The 16,624-nt window shown below is 44.9% G+C and overlaps 1 protein-coding gene across 1 annotated transcript in view; it reads right to left on the bottom strand.

Moving 5' to 3' along the window:
- The window catches only part of ntng1a (netrin g1a), a gene marked incomplete at both ends in the record, with an annotated part of 316,971 nt that overhangs the window by 167,487 nt on the left and 132,860 nt on the right, over positions 1-16,624 (bottom strand). The window contains one exon of the mRNA XM_083660799.1: positions 13,641-14,284. Coding sequence (XP_083516925.1) covers positions 13,641-14,284 — 644 coding nt within the window. The remainder of the gene's footprint in view (positions 1-13,640; positions 14,285-16,624) is intronic.

Below are 16,624 nucleotides of genomic sequence, written 5' to 3'. Positions count from 1 at the left end.
TTTTAACCTGTGATATGTACTGTAGGGGGGCAGGCGTGAATAGACTAGTGATTTATTTTTCTTTGGGGGGGCAGGCGTGAATAGACTAGTGATTTATTTTTCTTTAGGGGGGCAGGCGTGAATAGACTAGTGATTTATTTTTCTTTAGGGGGGCAGGCGTGAATAGACTAGTGATTTATTTTTCTTTAGGGGGGCAGGCGTGAATAGACTAGTGATTTATTTTTCTTTAGGGGGGCAGGCGTGAATAGACTAGTGATTTATTTTTCTTTAGGGGGGCAGGCGTGAATAGACTAGTGATTTATTTTTCTTTAGGGGGGGGCAGGCGTGAATAGACTAGTGATTTATTTTTCTTTAGGGGGGCAGGCGTGAATAGACTAGTGATTTTCTCACCCTCCAGAGAAGGAGAGTATTCCTCAATAAACTCCAGTACATCCAGAACTCTGCTGCTCGTCTGCTCACCCACACCCGCTCCCGCGACCACATCCCCACTGTCGTCCATAACCTCCATTGGCTCCCCATCGCACAACGCATCCAGTTCAAAATCCTCCTCCTCACTCACAAAGCCCTCCATAACCAGGCCCCCTCCTACCTGTCCGACCTGCTCCACCACCATACCCCCTCCCGTAGCCTCCGCTCCTCAGATGCAAACCTCTTGTCCCCACCACCCATGACCAAGCGCCGGACCTGCCCCCTCCCTCTGGAACTCTCTCCCCAAACACTGCAACAATCTGCAAATAATTAAAACTCACCAGTTCAAAAGTGCTTTTAACCTGTGATATGTACTGTATTATGTGTTGTTTCCTTGACCTTTTTAAACCCACTTATAAACCATCTTTGAGTAGAGTACCTTGAAGTACATTTAAGTACCTTTGAGTAGAGTACGCTCTATAAATAAAATGTATTATTATTATTATTATTATTATTATTATTATTATTATTATTATTATTATTATTATTATTATTATTATCATTATTATTATTCGTATTGCTGCATTCTTTAAAGCTGCTATGATTGTGTAGCATTTTAATGAATTCGCAGGAGGCGGCACTCAATATTTGTATTCAATAGCATTTTAAATTAAATATTGCTGCAGAGATGTCATGGTATTATTATCATTATTATTATTATTATTATTATTATTATTATTATTATGGGTCCAAGCACGTCATGAGAATAATAATAATACATTTAAAGATTCATCTTTATAAGGACCTCAATGAGGTCTGCAGACTGCTGGGTCCGTTTGTTTGTGTCCCCGGCGAATTCTCCATGTTAAAAACAGTGTTGTCGGCACAAAGGGCCCCGCCCAGCCAGAAAACTAGAGACTAATACGAAGCTCCACCTCACGTTAGTCGGCTGTGCAATGGAGTGGGGAGAGGAGGAAAGAATTCCACCCAAACCTAGTCCACACACGTGTGGACACAAAAGAACAAAACAATAATCAATCAAAATTCCACATGATCAAATTGATTCCTTAACGATCAATTATCGATTTTCAATTATTGATGAACATCTCTAGTCTGTACTGCATGTTCAAACCTTATACCACTCCATAATATCAGATTAATAGATCTTTCCAAAAGAGTTTGGAAATTCGAGACAAACATTTAAATAATGCATTACACTTTAACTAAGCCCGTTACATTTTTGTCAACTAAATCTACGGTATATTTAGTCGACTAAAATCGTATATTTAGTCAACTAAAGCTAGACTAAAACTAAAAGATTTCAGATGGCTGAAATATGACACAAACTAAATGGCATTTTAGTAAAAAGAGTATGACTAAAACTCTATCAAAATTTGCTGTCAAAATGAACACTGCGTTTCAGCACTGATTATTATTAGAATTATTGTTATTATTGTTCAGATTACAGTGATACCCAAGCTGGGCCAGCATATGGAGGTGGTGTTAGCGTGAATAGCACGGTGACAGAATGATAAATGGGGCGGCAGAATGAATTGGGTATATAATTACAAGTCCTTCACACCCCCCACCCCTTTACGCCACCAGCTTCCTGTATCATCTTTGATGAGTCACCACAGACTAGAACGCCTCCCCTGGCTTTTCACTTCCAGGTCATACTAAATAGTGACACACATACAGGTAGACCTTTTTTCAGTGCTGCCGTTACTTCCTTATTGAGAAGATGAAAACATGTTGCTGAGGATCAGCCATGTCAGCCCAAAGGTGTTGTAGTTGTAAACGGCTTTAGAATTGTTCAAGTCACGTTTGTTTTGCCGCTCGCCTCGCAGTTAGCCTCGCAGCAATCTCCACCATCTTTCACCTACTGTAAAGCGAGAAACATGCTTCAACGTGAGCCTCGACTTGGGGACATTGCTAGTCTCGCTTCTTACTCTCACTCTGGTATAGTGGGAGAAAAATGCTCTGTTGTCTTTACAACCATCCACCGAAAATGCTTTATTGCACAATCCAACTCTCTGTCAAAACTTGCCATTTTCAGTGTGTAGGTTGCTAACTTGCTAGCTAGCGTTGTTTCACAGTGACTCAGGCATTTGAGAGCGACACGCATGAGCGAAAAGGGATTTCCCTTTTTCTCCAACTGGTCGGCACCAATGGCAGAGCTTATCCCCGCAGCACAGCCTGCTTCCAGTGAGTCAGACTAGGACGTTACTTGCTAGATCCACATACTCGAACGTTAGCTTGACGAGGTGGTCCAGAGGAGTCCCCAGCAATATGAGGAATTGTTGTCGAATGGAACAGGCTACATCCTCTGACAGTAATTGTGGAATTTCACTGTAGGATTTCAATTAGAGCCCGACCGATACTGGATTTTTGAGGCCGATGCCGATACCGATATTAGGGAGTAAAAAAATTCCGATATCGATATATCGGCCGATATTCTAATATTAAATATACACATTATATTACACAATGTTTTTGCAATGATCCCTCAAGTATCAAACACTTGACAAAGATATGACTTGACATGACTTGAGATATGTAATGTAGGCAGGATATTTTACAGCTTATCAATCAACTTTATTGTCCAAAATGACATCAATACAATCAAACAGTAAACTTAACTGGGGATTTAATCATTATAAATAACTAGAAATACAAAAACACAAATATAACAAATATAAAATATAACTTGAATTAAGAACAAAGATCAAATATACACAACATGTGGTCTATGACTTAAAAAATACAAAATAAAAAAATATCGGCATATCGGCCAACACATCGGCCAATACCGATATATCGGTTATCGGCCAATATCGGCCGATAATATCGGTGGACCGATATATCGGTCGGGCTCTAATTTCAATGACTAGAAGTTAGCCCAAGGACACAATGTAGTGCAGCTTTCACACTCTCCTGTTATCTCCCCATCTACATTATAGCATACTTGCGCTGTTCACATCAGCTGCGTCGCCCCGACGGTGCGTCACAGTTGGTGGGAGCTGCACGCCAAAACTTAACCAAGTAACCAGTACCAGAACTCAACTCGCCCGGCCACGCTCCTTTATGCAGATTTTACCGAGCAATCCAACTATTATTAGGAGCGCTCTTATTATACAGTGTACAGATTTTCTTCCACCATGCCGACAAAGTCTTGAGCCATTAAGTTGCCTAAACATAACCGTTTTATTTGCATTTTTTTTTTTTTTTTTTTTCAATTGAATTTGGTTTTCAATTGAACCAACACTAATTTCAAACGGACCTTGAGATTCAACAATTTTAGAGCCGTTATTGTGAAACTAGAACGTTTTGTTCTGTGGACTAACATTGATATTTTGCAATTATTTTGGAGATGATGTTGGCCATGTTTTACGCTGGTGCGATGCGAGTGGCTAGCCAGTCCGTGCGACCTGGACCCATCGCCTATCCCACGGACATGACATTCTCCCACACAACCACTAATGCAAACTGCTGATTCAAAAAAAAAAAAGGTCTGAAATGCAAAGCGCAGCAGGTAGGCTAAATAGATGCGTATGGAGAGAACCAGAGAAAGAGACTAAGGAGGGTAGACAAGTGGAATGACTTATTCAAGGGGGAAGTGGGCAGGAAGAAACATGAAATTAGCACAAATGGATTATCTGTCCACTACAGGCAGGTCCTAAGAGCAAGCCAAGCAGTGTGGAGGGAGGGAGACGGAGAGAGGGAGAAAAAAGGCAGATTGACTTCTTGTTTGTTCCTCCCTGAGGAGAGATCCGATAGAGCCATCACTCACCAAATTGCTGATCTGTAGTTGAAACAGCTGTATCCAAAGCACTCCATCCACCGGACTACATGGCAATTAGAATGCACCCACAGCATGACCCATACACTGAGGGATCGATCGAGTGTCTGCTCTCCTACACATGTTACATTCAAATGGATTCTTTCTTTGACCTTTATGAATATCAGCACATTATGTCTCGACTTGTTAAGGAACTAGAGTCAAATAAGTTCTAAAACAATGATTGACAATGAACACAGTAACCTGAGCAGAAGCATGAACAACAACATCCACAGCAAAGAGACACACTGAGGTGCAACATATGATGGAAACAACGAAGGAAACCGTAACAGTCCAGCGTGGCGTCTAGGTTAAACATGTATTTCATTCAAAGTTGTATCAACGCTGAAACATGCCTACAAAGGCATATGGCAAGTACTCGTGCTTTTAAACATTTAACATAACCGCTCCGACGCATGGGATCTGACAGGGTACGGGAGTGCACAGACTTTTCTGGGAAATACGCTCTTTGATGTAGGGAGCAGCAAAAAGGTGACTGCAGAAAACAGAAATAAAAACATATGTAGAGGGAATGATTTACCATATCGAGGGCATGAGATAGACCTTGTTTGGTAAGACATATTTTATGATAACAAATTGACCCAATGCTAAAATTGTAATTTGCTGAATTTAGTTGATAGGTGGAGATTTGGTAATAATGTAATTTGTAAAGGAAATAAAAAGGTACGAGTTATCAAGGCATTATTACTAAGAAACAAATAAAAGGGTTACTGAGAGTCCATTAGCTGCCCGCTCTCAGTAACCTTGTCAACGGTTACACATATAATAAAGCAAATTCCTTGGTCTCATGGTGTCATGGTGTCATTTTTCCAAAGCCATTGTGGGCTTTGAAAAGTGAATTTGAGAATGACATACTGAGCTAACTATTCTAGCACCACGACTCTGTGAAGAGCTTGCTATGGTTACACCAGCTCTATATTGTATCTTACCTGATTATGTTTCATATCTATTCACATGCTTTTAATGCAATTTGAGTGCACATGTTATACCACACATTGTACTCAAATGATAGCACATAGTGAGCAAAATACATTTTCAAGTCCTGGCGTCCATATTGATTAACCTCCTGTCCCAAGAGATGGGTGAGATCTATTTAGTTCACATTGCTAAGGCTCATGAACTGTTGGTTCACAGTGAGTGTACGTTTACAGTAACGGCTAGAACAAACTCCTGTAATGTCGCACCAAACGTGTAAGCATCATGTGATTTATTGCACTAAATACTGGAGGTGGAACAGCAATTCTCTCATTGCAGGGCATCAACTTAATGAAACACCTTACTTGCCAAAAAGACATTTGATCAAGTTTGAGCACATATGAGACTATTTTTGGAATGAATTCACACGTATGTTGAAAAAACGTTGGGTTGTCATTTCAGCAATCCAACGTGTTTTAAATGAGATTTTTTTTTTTTTTTTTTTTACCACCTGGACCATATTTTCATCCATACAAAATCATTCAGTTTAGAACTAGAACTCAAGGCCCAACAGAACAGAGGCCGATGTGCTACATGTATCCGTGCATTTACATCCTATAGAAAGCATATTTTCTATATATCATTATTAGCTTAGCTTACATCATTATTATATGATATCAATGTCCGAGTGTGTATTCGTACCCGGGTACGATTAGCACACCACCACGGAGGCTCAGAGCTCACCTCGGACCTCGTCTTCAGAGCGCAATGCTGCTCTCTCTCTCTTTCTCCCCCTCTCTCCTCCGCTCCGTTCCTCTCTCTTTGTATCAAGGCTCTGACAAAAACATCCTCAGTGATGTCATAAGATGAGTTTGCTCTTATGACATCACAAAAATGTAAACAAACAAACATTGCCCACTTGCTCCCTTTTATAACAGATATCTAGTCTCGTATATGGGCGACTGAAGTTTAGTTATCCACCTTTTTTATAACGGCGCGACACGTGAGAAAACTGCCTCAGAAATGTATAGTTTACCCACCATATTTGACCACTACAGCAGCTGCTCCACAGAAAATAAAGAGCTACACGATGTTTATAAGTGATGAACGGTATAGGTTCATTTAACACTAGCCAAGTCAACTCTTTTTTTCCAGATAACATCCAATTCTGCAGTCATCCTACGAGAAACACATAATGTGCACCTACTGTATATATTTTCACTGAGAAGGACAAACCAAAATACCAGAAAAACGAGCTCAACCCTCAATCGATTCTGTGGGTGCTGAATCCTCCAAAAAGATGTCACAGAAAGGAATTACTCCAGGACAGCACTCCACTTTGATATTAAAAACTTTCATTGTTATTGTCAGCACACTGACAAGACCACACTGACTACCCCCCCCCCCCCCAATGCTATAAATCCCCCCCATGTGAATCATATAAGGGGGGACCCCCCCCCACCCCCCACCCCCAATTTGCCAACTCTCAATACATGTAAAACTAAATTAATGTCTGCAAAACTGTTGACAGTCTTTGAATATATGTGAGATCACGTGCAAAATAAATCAGCATTGTTTTTCGGTGAAGTGCCAACCAATGGCAGCATCCCCAAATTACATTACATTACATTACGTCATTTGGCAGACGCTTTTATCCAAAGCGACTTACAATAACACATCTTTGTCAGCAATAGAGCAATCAACTATGCAACACAGTCTATGACAACTACAACATCTGAAGGAATAGTGGTAAAGTTAAGTTCGTATTTTTATTTTTTATTTTTTTTAAGAGAGAGAAAGACGTTAGTTCAAGAATGAACTCAGGGATTGCCGCCATTGTGGTGTTCACAGCCACCGTGTAGTGTTCACAGCCACCGAGTGCATCTTGGCGTCCATGAATCCAAGGGGATTGCAGAGCAGAAAAGGTTGTGCATCTAATAAGCAATCTGCACCTTCAAGTGAATGACCTGTCTACCCTGCAGTCAAAGTGAATGACCTGTCTACCCTGCAGTCAAAGTGAATGACATGTCTACCCTGCAGTCAAGTGCATGACCTGTCTGCCCTGCAGTCAAAGTGAATGACATGTCTACCCTGCAGTCAAAGTGAATGACATGTCTACCCTGCAGTCAAAGTGAATGACATGTCTACCCTGCAGTCAAAGTGAATGACCTGTCTACCCTGCAGTCAAAGTGAATGACATGTCTACCCTGCAGTCAAGTGCATGACCTGTCTGCCCTGCAGTCAAAGTGAATGACATGTCTACCCTGCAGTCAAAGTGAATGACCTGTCTACCCTGCAGTCAAAGTGAATGACCTGTCTACCCTGCAGTCAAAGTGAATGACATGTCTACCCTGCAGTCAAAGTGAATGACCTGTCTACCCTGCAGTCAAGGTGAATGACCTGTCTACCCTGCAGTCAAGTGCATGACCTGTCTACCCTGCAGTCAAGTGCATGACCTGTCTGCCCTGCAGTCAAAGTGAATGACCTGTCTACCCTGCAGTCAAAGTGAGCTTGTTTCTGACCTTCCCTGATAACGCCCCGCGGCACACGTCTGCTTGGGAAATTGAATCACAACTCCCACAGGCACTTTCCTTCCCCTTTCTCCCCCCTTTTCACCCTCGTTGGGAAAGTTAGTGCACAGTAGGGGGCGGGGCTTACATTATGATTTTTACGAGAGAATGAGGAATAATCCGTCGTCCGACTGGGAGCTAATCTGAAATCCTGGCAAAAGGATTGTCCTAGCTGTCTGGATTTGGCTATTAAAAACCATGACCGTGCCAAAGAGTGTAAAGTGCCAAGAAGAAGCCCTCCTCCAGTTCTTGCTAATGGTTGGTAGGTGTATTCTGTGGTTTGTGGTGGCTTGTGGTTGGGGTGGGGCGTTGACGGGTGGGCTGTTTATCCCTGGAGTGCGGCTGGGCAGAGGAACGGGACGAGGCTCGCTCGCCATATATAATTCAGGGCGAGGAACCCAGAAGCCCCGCCCCCTACAGAAACACACTACTCTGCAGTGGAGAGAGGGAGCGAGACAGGGCGAGGGGAGAGAGACAGAGCCAGAGAGCAAGAGAGAGAGAGAGAGAGAGAGAGAGAGAGAGAGAGAGAGAGAGAGAGAGAGAGAGAGAGATCCTTTAGGAGCCTGAATCTTCTCCAGCTTTAATTACATTGTATTGATTACAGGAGGGAGGGAGGGGGGAGGGGGGATGGAGGGAGGGAGGGGGGGGAGAGTTGGCCAAATTGCAGGCTGTAACTGTAAAGCAAAAAAAAAAAAAGAGAGGCAGCGCTATTATGCTAAAGTCATACAGTAGATAATTAGAAAATCCTCCCAACTCTCCTCTCTCTCTCTCTCTCTCTCTCTGTCTCTCTCTCTCTCTCTCTCTCTCTCCACACCACCCATTTAGTACTGCTGATACAAGAGAAATAGTGAGGGTGACAAATGCATTGAAGTCAATGGGCAGTATGCATTATTATTCAGCATCCATCTCAAGGCGGCCATGCTTGGTTTGATTTTTAATTCTTTGCATCGATCCGTCCCCCTGGTACCTGAGCTCCAAGTCCTGCCTTGTAATCAACAGTAGTGGACGGCTGCTGCCTGCGCGACGCCTCTGGCTTCAGTAACGACCCACAGCTACATGTCAGAGATGAGACGACTGGATAGTGTCTGGGTAGTGGAGAGGTGAAAGCACTCGCCTACCACCGCCGAGACCCGGGTTCAATTCCCGGTACCAGCGGTACCTCCGGCTTGGCCAGAGACTCAGACACAATTGGCCGTGTCTGCGGGTGGGAAGCCGGTGGGGTACGAGTCCTGGTCGGTGCCCCAGCAGCGCCTCCCCTGGACGGTCGGGGTGCCTGTTCGGGGAGGAGGGGAACTGGGGGGAATATCGTGACGCTCCCACACGCTACGACGTAGCGTGTGGGAGCATCATCTACGTCCTGCCGGTGAAACCCCTCACTATCAGGTGAAAAGAAGCGGCTGGTGACTGCACATGTATCGGAGGAAGCATGTGCTGGTCTACAACTGTCCCCAGATCAGCAGAGGGGGTGGAGCAACGACCAGGACAGCAGGGGAATTGGCCAAGTACAATTGGGGAGAAAATGGGAGGCAAAAATCTGGAAAAAGAGAGAGAGAGATGAGAAGAGGTCTACTTCTACTTCTGCAAAGTTGTGCACCTTCATTCCTTCTTCTCCCCCCCTCTCTCTCTCTCCATCCTTTCTAGGCTGACCTACTTTGACACAGAGCTTATAGGCTCCATCTCATTGTTTCTTCCACTGTTGTGGCAAAGGGAGAAAATGTGCCAGTCCTGCGGTGGAGTCCAGTCCTGTGGTGGAGTCCAGTCCTGCGGTGGAGTCCAGTCCTGTGGTGGAATCCAGTCCTGCGGTGGAGTCCAGTCCTGCGGTGGAGTCCAGTCCTGTGGTGGAGTCCAGTCCTGCGGTGGAGTCCAGTCCTGTGGTGGAGTCCAGTCCTCTGGTGGAGTCCAGTCCTGTGGTGGAGTCCAGTCCTCTGGTGGAGTCCAGTCCTGTGGTGGAGTCCAGTCCAGCGATGGAGTCCAGTCCTCTGGTGGAGTCCAGTCCTGTGGTGGAGTCCAGTCCAGCGGTGGAGTCCAGTCCTGTGGTGGAGTCCAGTCCAGCGGTGGAGTCCAGTCCTGTGGTGGAGTCCAGTCCTGCGGTGGAGTCCAGTCCAGCGGTGGAGTCCAGTCCTGCGGTGGAGTCCAGTCCTGCGGTGGAGTCCAGTCCTGCGGTGGAGTCCAGTCCAGCGGTGGAGTCCAGTCCTGCGGTGGAGTCCAGTCCTGCGGTGGAGTCCAGTCCTGCGGTGGAGTCCAGTCCTGCAGTGGAGTCCAGTCCTGCGGTGGAGTCCGCCGCACTGAAATATGCCAGATCCAACCCCTCTCCGCCCCCGGCGAAATCGCTCCTGCCGACTCTCACATGAAGTGTGTTTCAGGGGGTTAAGGAGCTTACGTCTCGTGGACCATGCATGGAGAAAGGGGCTGAGCAGTGATTCGCCATGGGAGGATGTAGAGTGTATCTCATTATGGCTGAACTGCGTATTACCTTTGGTAAACATTTCTCAGGCGAGCGTCACTCTAAAATCGGCGGGCTGGTAAAACGAGCTGGTAAACAGTATGGCGGCGCGTGGTCATCGCTCAGAACTACGGCCCCACAGGGATGCCGACGCCAGCTCGCTCATGATTAGACGCACGTAATAAATAATGTGTGCTTACGACGGGCCCCTTCGTTTCAGATGGATGCCGCGTCCCACTCTTTTGTGTTTGGAAATTCCCTCCAGTTATTTTTGCTGAATGACCCTCTCAATCACGGGAAAAGTCAAAAATTCAATTTCTGAGCGAGGCGTCCATTATCAAAAGCCCCCTGTGCTCAAGGGTACCTGCCCATTTACATGTACATTAGAGAGATGTGTGCTATACTGTACTCCACTTTAATGGCACATTAAGGAAATCCAGAACAAATAAGGGTTTGGCTAAATTGCTCGAAGGCGTTTAGCGGGTGATGTAAATAGCGTTAGCGCAGCAAACATATTATTACATATCAACCAGTGTGATTGCATTGTAACATGAGAACAGCTGAAGGTCTGTTTTTGTTTGAAATCATTGCAGAAGGCGATGATGCTGACCCTGAAATCCAGCTCAGACTGCGTCGGTGGCTGGCTGTGAAATATTTTACAGAGAAGCAGCACCTCGGTCCGAGCCAGCAATGTTACAGTAGCTGAGCAGGACACTGCTGATGCCTCTATTTGTAGTCATCTTACCAAGACTATCTTCAGGCTATAAGACATACTCAGTGTTCCTACACAATAAAAACAAAAACATCGTTTTTTCAGACCTTGATTTGTTTTGATGATTTTGATGTCTGGTGTTCAATATGATTTATGCAGATAGACACTGTGTCGATGTTGTTGTTCTCCAGAGCGACAAATATCAGAATATGTGAGATGATTGGCAGGGTAGCTACATGTTTTCCATTTAAAGATTCCATATCTTCCAGGCAGGCCCTATGTTCTGGACTGGATTTGATTGTGGTGGGTATTTGACACCATGCATGCTGACAGCAGCTGGGTAATAAGATCTATCTATAATATATATAATATACTGTATATATACGGTATATAATATATATAATATAATATAATAAGATCTATCTATATAAGAATCTATCTAATTTTTTACATCAACAAAAATTGCGGACTCAAAGTGGGTCTGCAAACATTAAAGCTAGAATTATGTGTTGAATCGTTCTTAAACCACAACATTTTCCATCCTTTTCCAGACTTCTTTTTTTTCAAATTCAAAATCCAAACTTATTTCATTTTGTGAAGAGAATCCTTGCATGAGTGGTATCTTTTTAAAATGTAAAAAAAAATGCAGGTTGACTTCAAACGGAATCCAAGGCACACTGTGAGTTGGTGTAATTATTCTGTTTGAAGTCAACCTGCATTTTTTTACATTTGACCAAGATACCACTCATGCAAGGATTCTCTTCACAAAATGAAATAAGCACCGCACAACACCCGAAATATCCAAAGAGCACCTGTAAGTGATCACTACAAGGAGCCAGCAGCGCTTCCACTCCATTGTCTTCAAAATCCAAACTATTCAAGACCTGGAAATACTTTGCCAAACTTTCCACACCCGCGCCGGAACCCCGTAGTCATCTCACCCAGTCTCCAGACTAAGCGACATACTTGCAACAACACTTGCGAGTCACAGCCTTGCTGCCTGAGCTCAGCACGTCCACCCATATCCCAGAAATGTTGTGGCATTACGCCACTCTGCACTTCTGCTCTGTGATCCTCCCATGTGTGACGAGCTAAACAAAAGTAATTAAAAGCTAATTTCCTTTCCACCCCTACAACCAGATTCATGTCTGTGCAATTGAAAAAAATCACACGCTGTAAAACAGATCCACTTAAGTCTATGCCCCAGTGACTCTTGTAGTAGCGTGGAGACGGGGCGGGAAGCTTTTGTCGGCCTTTGCGTTAACAGCATAATGGCGTCTTGTTTTCATGTTATATGACCCTCTGGGGACGCCGTAAATCAAACACTAATTACAACGTGTAGTGACCCGACAGCTGAGATGCTAGCTTTAATGTCTTCCACGGGCTAACAGACAGCTGAGTGAGTTTGGCGTCCAAAACAGAGTGCTTCAGCAAGCCCTAAGCAACTTGCTTAATGAAGACGTGCTGACAACTGGTGAACTCTGCACATCGTTACGGATACGCCTGCCTAATTGGAAAGAATGGTAATGGTAAACACATCTCTCTTCACTGCTGGGCAGCTGGAGGTGCAAATCAGGGGTGGAATTGGAGTGAATTTCTTGCAGGTACTAAAACTATACTACCCCAACCTTCATCACTTCATATTGTTCCCCTCCCGCCCCACTATCTATCTATCTATCTATCTATCTATCTATCTATCTATCTATCTATCTATCTATCTATCTATCTATCTATCTATCTATCTATCTGTCTGTCTGTCTGTCTGTCTGTCTGTCTGTCTGTCTGTCTGTCTGTCTGTCTATCTATCTATCTATCTATCATCTATCTATCTGTCTGTCTGTCTGTCTGTCTGTCTGTCTGTCTGTCTGTGTGTCTGTCTGTCTGTCTGTCTGTCTGTCTGTCTGTCTGTCTGTCTGTCTATCTATCTATCATCTATCTGTCTGTCTGTCTGTCTGTCTGTCTGTCTGTCTGTCTGTCTGTCTGTCTGTCTGTCTGTCTATCTATCTATCTATCTATCATCTATATCTCTCTGTTTGTCTGTCTGTCTGTCTGTCTGTCTATCTATCTATCTATCTATCATCTATCTGTCTGTCTGTCTGTCTGTCTGTCTGTCTGTCTGTCTGTCTGTCTGTCTGTCTGTCTATCTATCTATCTATCTATCTATCATCTATCTATCTATCTGTCTGTCTGTCTGTCTGTCTGTCTGTCTGTCTGTCTATCATCTATCTATCTACAGTATCTATCTATCTATCTATCTATCATCTATCTATCTATCTATCTATCTATCTATCTGTCTATCTATCTATCTATCTATAATATAGATAGATAGATAGATAGATTAGATAGAATCTATAGATTATATATATATATATATATATATATATATATATATATAGACATAAGGCAAGTGTATACTGTCGATCAGTGGTTCCCAAAGGACCCGCGGGGGGGTCGCGAGATGATTTCCAGAATGTGTGAAATTGGCCTAAAGAATGTGTGAACTACAGAATGTGTGAACTACAGAATGTGTGAAATGCATAAGAAAAAAGAGCATGTTTTAACCATAATTGATACATTTTGTTTGTTTTGTTTACAAAATTCTCATGTACGCACAAACGTTTGTATGCTTCAACCACCTCCGGGGTGGGGGTCGCAAGCGTCTGGCGCCGTCATTTTGGGGGTCGGGGGCTGAAAAGTTTGGGAACCCTTGTTGTAGATCACTGAAGGTCTTACCTGCCCTGGACTTTGATGTCGGAGATAGCGTAGAAGTATCTGGACAGGTTGTTCTCGTCCACCATAGTGGCTCCCGTGGCGGGCCGGAGTAGGCGCACCCTCAGGTCCGTGATGGTAAAGAAGTCCCTCAGGTTCTTGGTGGTGTCCAGCTGGCCGTAAAGCGACGCCATGTTGTGGAGGCGTGGCCCGGCGAACAGCGCGAAGCGGTCCTTGATCTCAAAGCGCACCGTCTTGTCGTACTTCCACACGTAGCCTCGCGAGTACTCCTCGGTGCAGATGATGTCCAGCAGGGTGTGCTGGGTCAGGTCCTGCACCGTCTTGGGCTCCATGGTGAATGCGTCCAGGCAGTCAGTGGCGTAGAACTGATAGGGCTGCCAGGACCGGCCGTAGTCCAGAGATTTCTCCAGGACCATCTGTTCGGGCCGGCCTGACTCGAAGGTGAGCACGATGTCATCGGTCAGCTCGATGGTCTTGTTCCAGGACAGCGTGATGTTGACCAGCAGGGCCTTGGGGTATTTCTTCCAGGACGTGGACTGCCAGAAGGTGGTGGGGTTGCGGCCCTCGACGTCGAACATGAGCTCCGGCGGGTGGGCCAGCTCCTCGGTGGTGGCGTCGCATTCGTTGTTACACATGTACGGGTTCTCCTGCAAAGGGAGAGAAAAGGGAGAGAAAGTAATGGAGGGAGTTTAGTTTAGATTTGTTTATTTGTTTGACAATTCACTTTAAAAAGACAATTCCATAATCTGACACTGCCAGATGGTTTGTTTTCACATCTGGGACTGAGTCACTTGCGAAACCGTTCCAAAGCGCAGGCACTTAAAAAACAACAACCTGGCAGGTGATTGGATGAACCATCTGTCACATCTCGCTGGCCTCACACCTAAAGCCCGCCCAGAGCTGCCTCATAGGACGCAGATTCCTACAAACCACTGGTGGTTCAGATTCAAACCAATAGATTGGATCTGTTGTGTGATCGTGATCTGATCTCATGATCTGGCCTGAATCCAGCTGCCTCACAGGGCTCACAAGCCCATGGTTGCAACACCAATGTACACACAGCACAATGAAAGTAACATCAAGGATAACACACACGATTTTCTTTTTTTGTGTGGACTAGGTTTGGGTGGAATTCGTTCCTCCTCGCCCCACTCCATTGCACAGCCGACTAACGTGAGGTGGAGCTTCATTAGTCTCTAGTTTTCTGGCTGGGCACGGGCCTTTGTGCGAAGAAAACTGTTTTAAACATGGGGAATTCACACATGGGACACAAACAAACGCACCCAGCGGTCTGCGGACCTCAGTGAGGCTCAGGCCTGTTGATTTGACTCTTGGGCTGTCAGCTAAGCTGGAAGACGCCGATTGCCTTACATCATGTAACCTGACATGTAACATGTTTGTTTACCTGGCCACAGCGTTAGTGTCTGATATTCTTACTACACAGCGGCATCGCCATTATAGCTGGCTGAGAACGCGCAACGTTATTACCAGACCAGAATTTAAAAAAAAAAAATATATATATATATATATATATATATATATATATATATTATTATTATTATTATGCTATCGATAATCGATAATTGATCGTTAATTTTCCCAATTTTCGATTATGGAAATTGTTCAAAATGAACATCCCTAGCGTGCACATATACGTGCGCATGGAGATAGTGGATGAATGCTATATCAGGAAACTTACTCCAATCCTGGGCACTCAATTATCTGAAAGAACTTTTTCCCATCTGCCTAAACTGATCCTTGCCAGAGTCACATTCGCTCCACTAGACCTTCTGCCTGTGAGCTTCTCTCACCTGTGGGAAGAAGTTTCATTAAGTAAGTTGCTCTACACCATTTAGAGCCTAATGAAAAGTTGTTAGTGGCGGCGAGCAATACCAAGAACAAAGCTCCAGTCATTTTCAGAGCTGATTGAAGAAATAGACTGTATTCAAAGGACTCCTCACGACATGATACAATGCAATCAGGAGAGTCAGCTTGTTGAGGCCTCAGCGCCTGAGGAAACAGCAGCTGAATCCAGATGAGGGTCTCTCTATCTGCATAAACACCGTCCACACACACACACACGCACACGCACACGCACACATGCACACACGCACACACACACACACACACACACACACACACACGCACGCACACGTGCACAAGACTGCTGTGTGGCCTGTATGGCAATACAGTATGTGGCTGCATGTGGCTTTATGTGGCACATTCATCTTTTATGGAACTGCCAAGCACCCCCCTGCACCCATGTCATTACACCGCCCCCCCTCCACCCCTGTTCTTTGCATGGTCACACCCTGGAACTACAAGCAGGCACCATCACACATGGTCACACCCTGGAACTACAAGCGGGCACCATCACACATTGTCACACCCTGGAACTACAAGCAGGCACCATCACACATGGTCACACCCTGGAACTACAAACAGGCACCATCACACATGGTCACACCCTGGAACTACAAGCAGGCACCATCACACATGGTCACACCCTGGAACTACAAACAGGCACCATCACACATGGTCACACCCTGGAACTACAAACAGGCACCATCACACATGGGCACACCCTGGAACTACAAACAGGCACCATCACACATGGTCACACCCTGGAACTACAAGCAGGCACCATCACACATGGTCACACCCTGGAACTACACACAGGCACCATCACACATGGTCACACCCTGGAACTACACACAGGCACCATCACACATGGTCACACCCTGGAACTACAAACTGGCACCATCACACATGGTCACACCCTGGAACTACAAACAGGCACCATCACACATGGTCACAGCCTGGAACTACACACAGGCACCATCACACATGGTCACACCCTGGAACTACAAACATGCACCATCACACATGGTCACATCCTGGAACTACACACAGGCACCATCACACATGGTCACACCCTGGAACTACAAGCAGGCACCATCACACATGGTCACACCCTGGAACTACAA

This window comes from Poromitra crassiceps (genome assembly GCF_964638095.1).
Source record: "Poromitra crassiceps genome assembly, chromosome: 2".
Taxonomy (NCBI): Eukaryota; Metazoa; Chordata; class Actinopteri; order Beryciformes; family Melamphaidae; genus Poromitra; species Poromitra crassiceps.
Note: the sequence above shows the minus strand (reverse complement) of the source record. Positions and strands in the feature narration are given on the sequence as shown.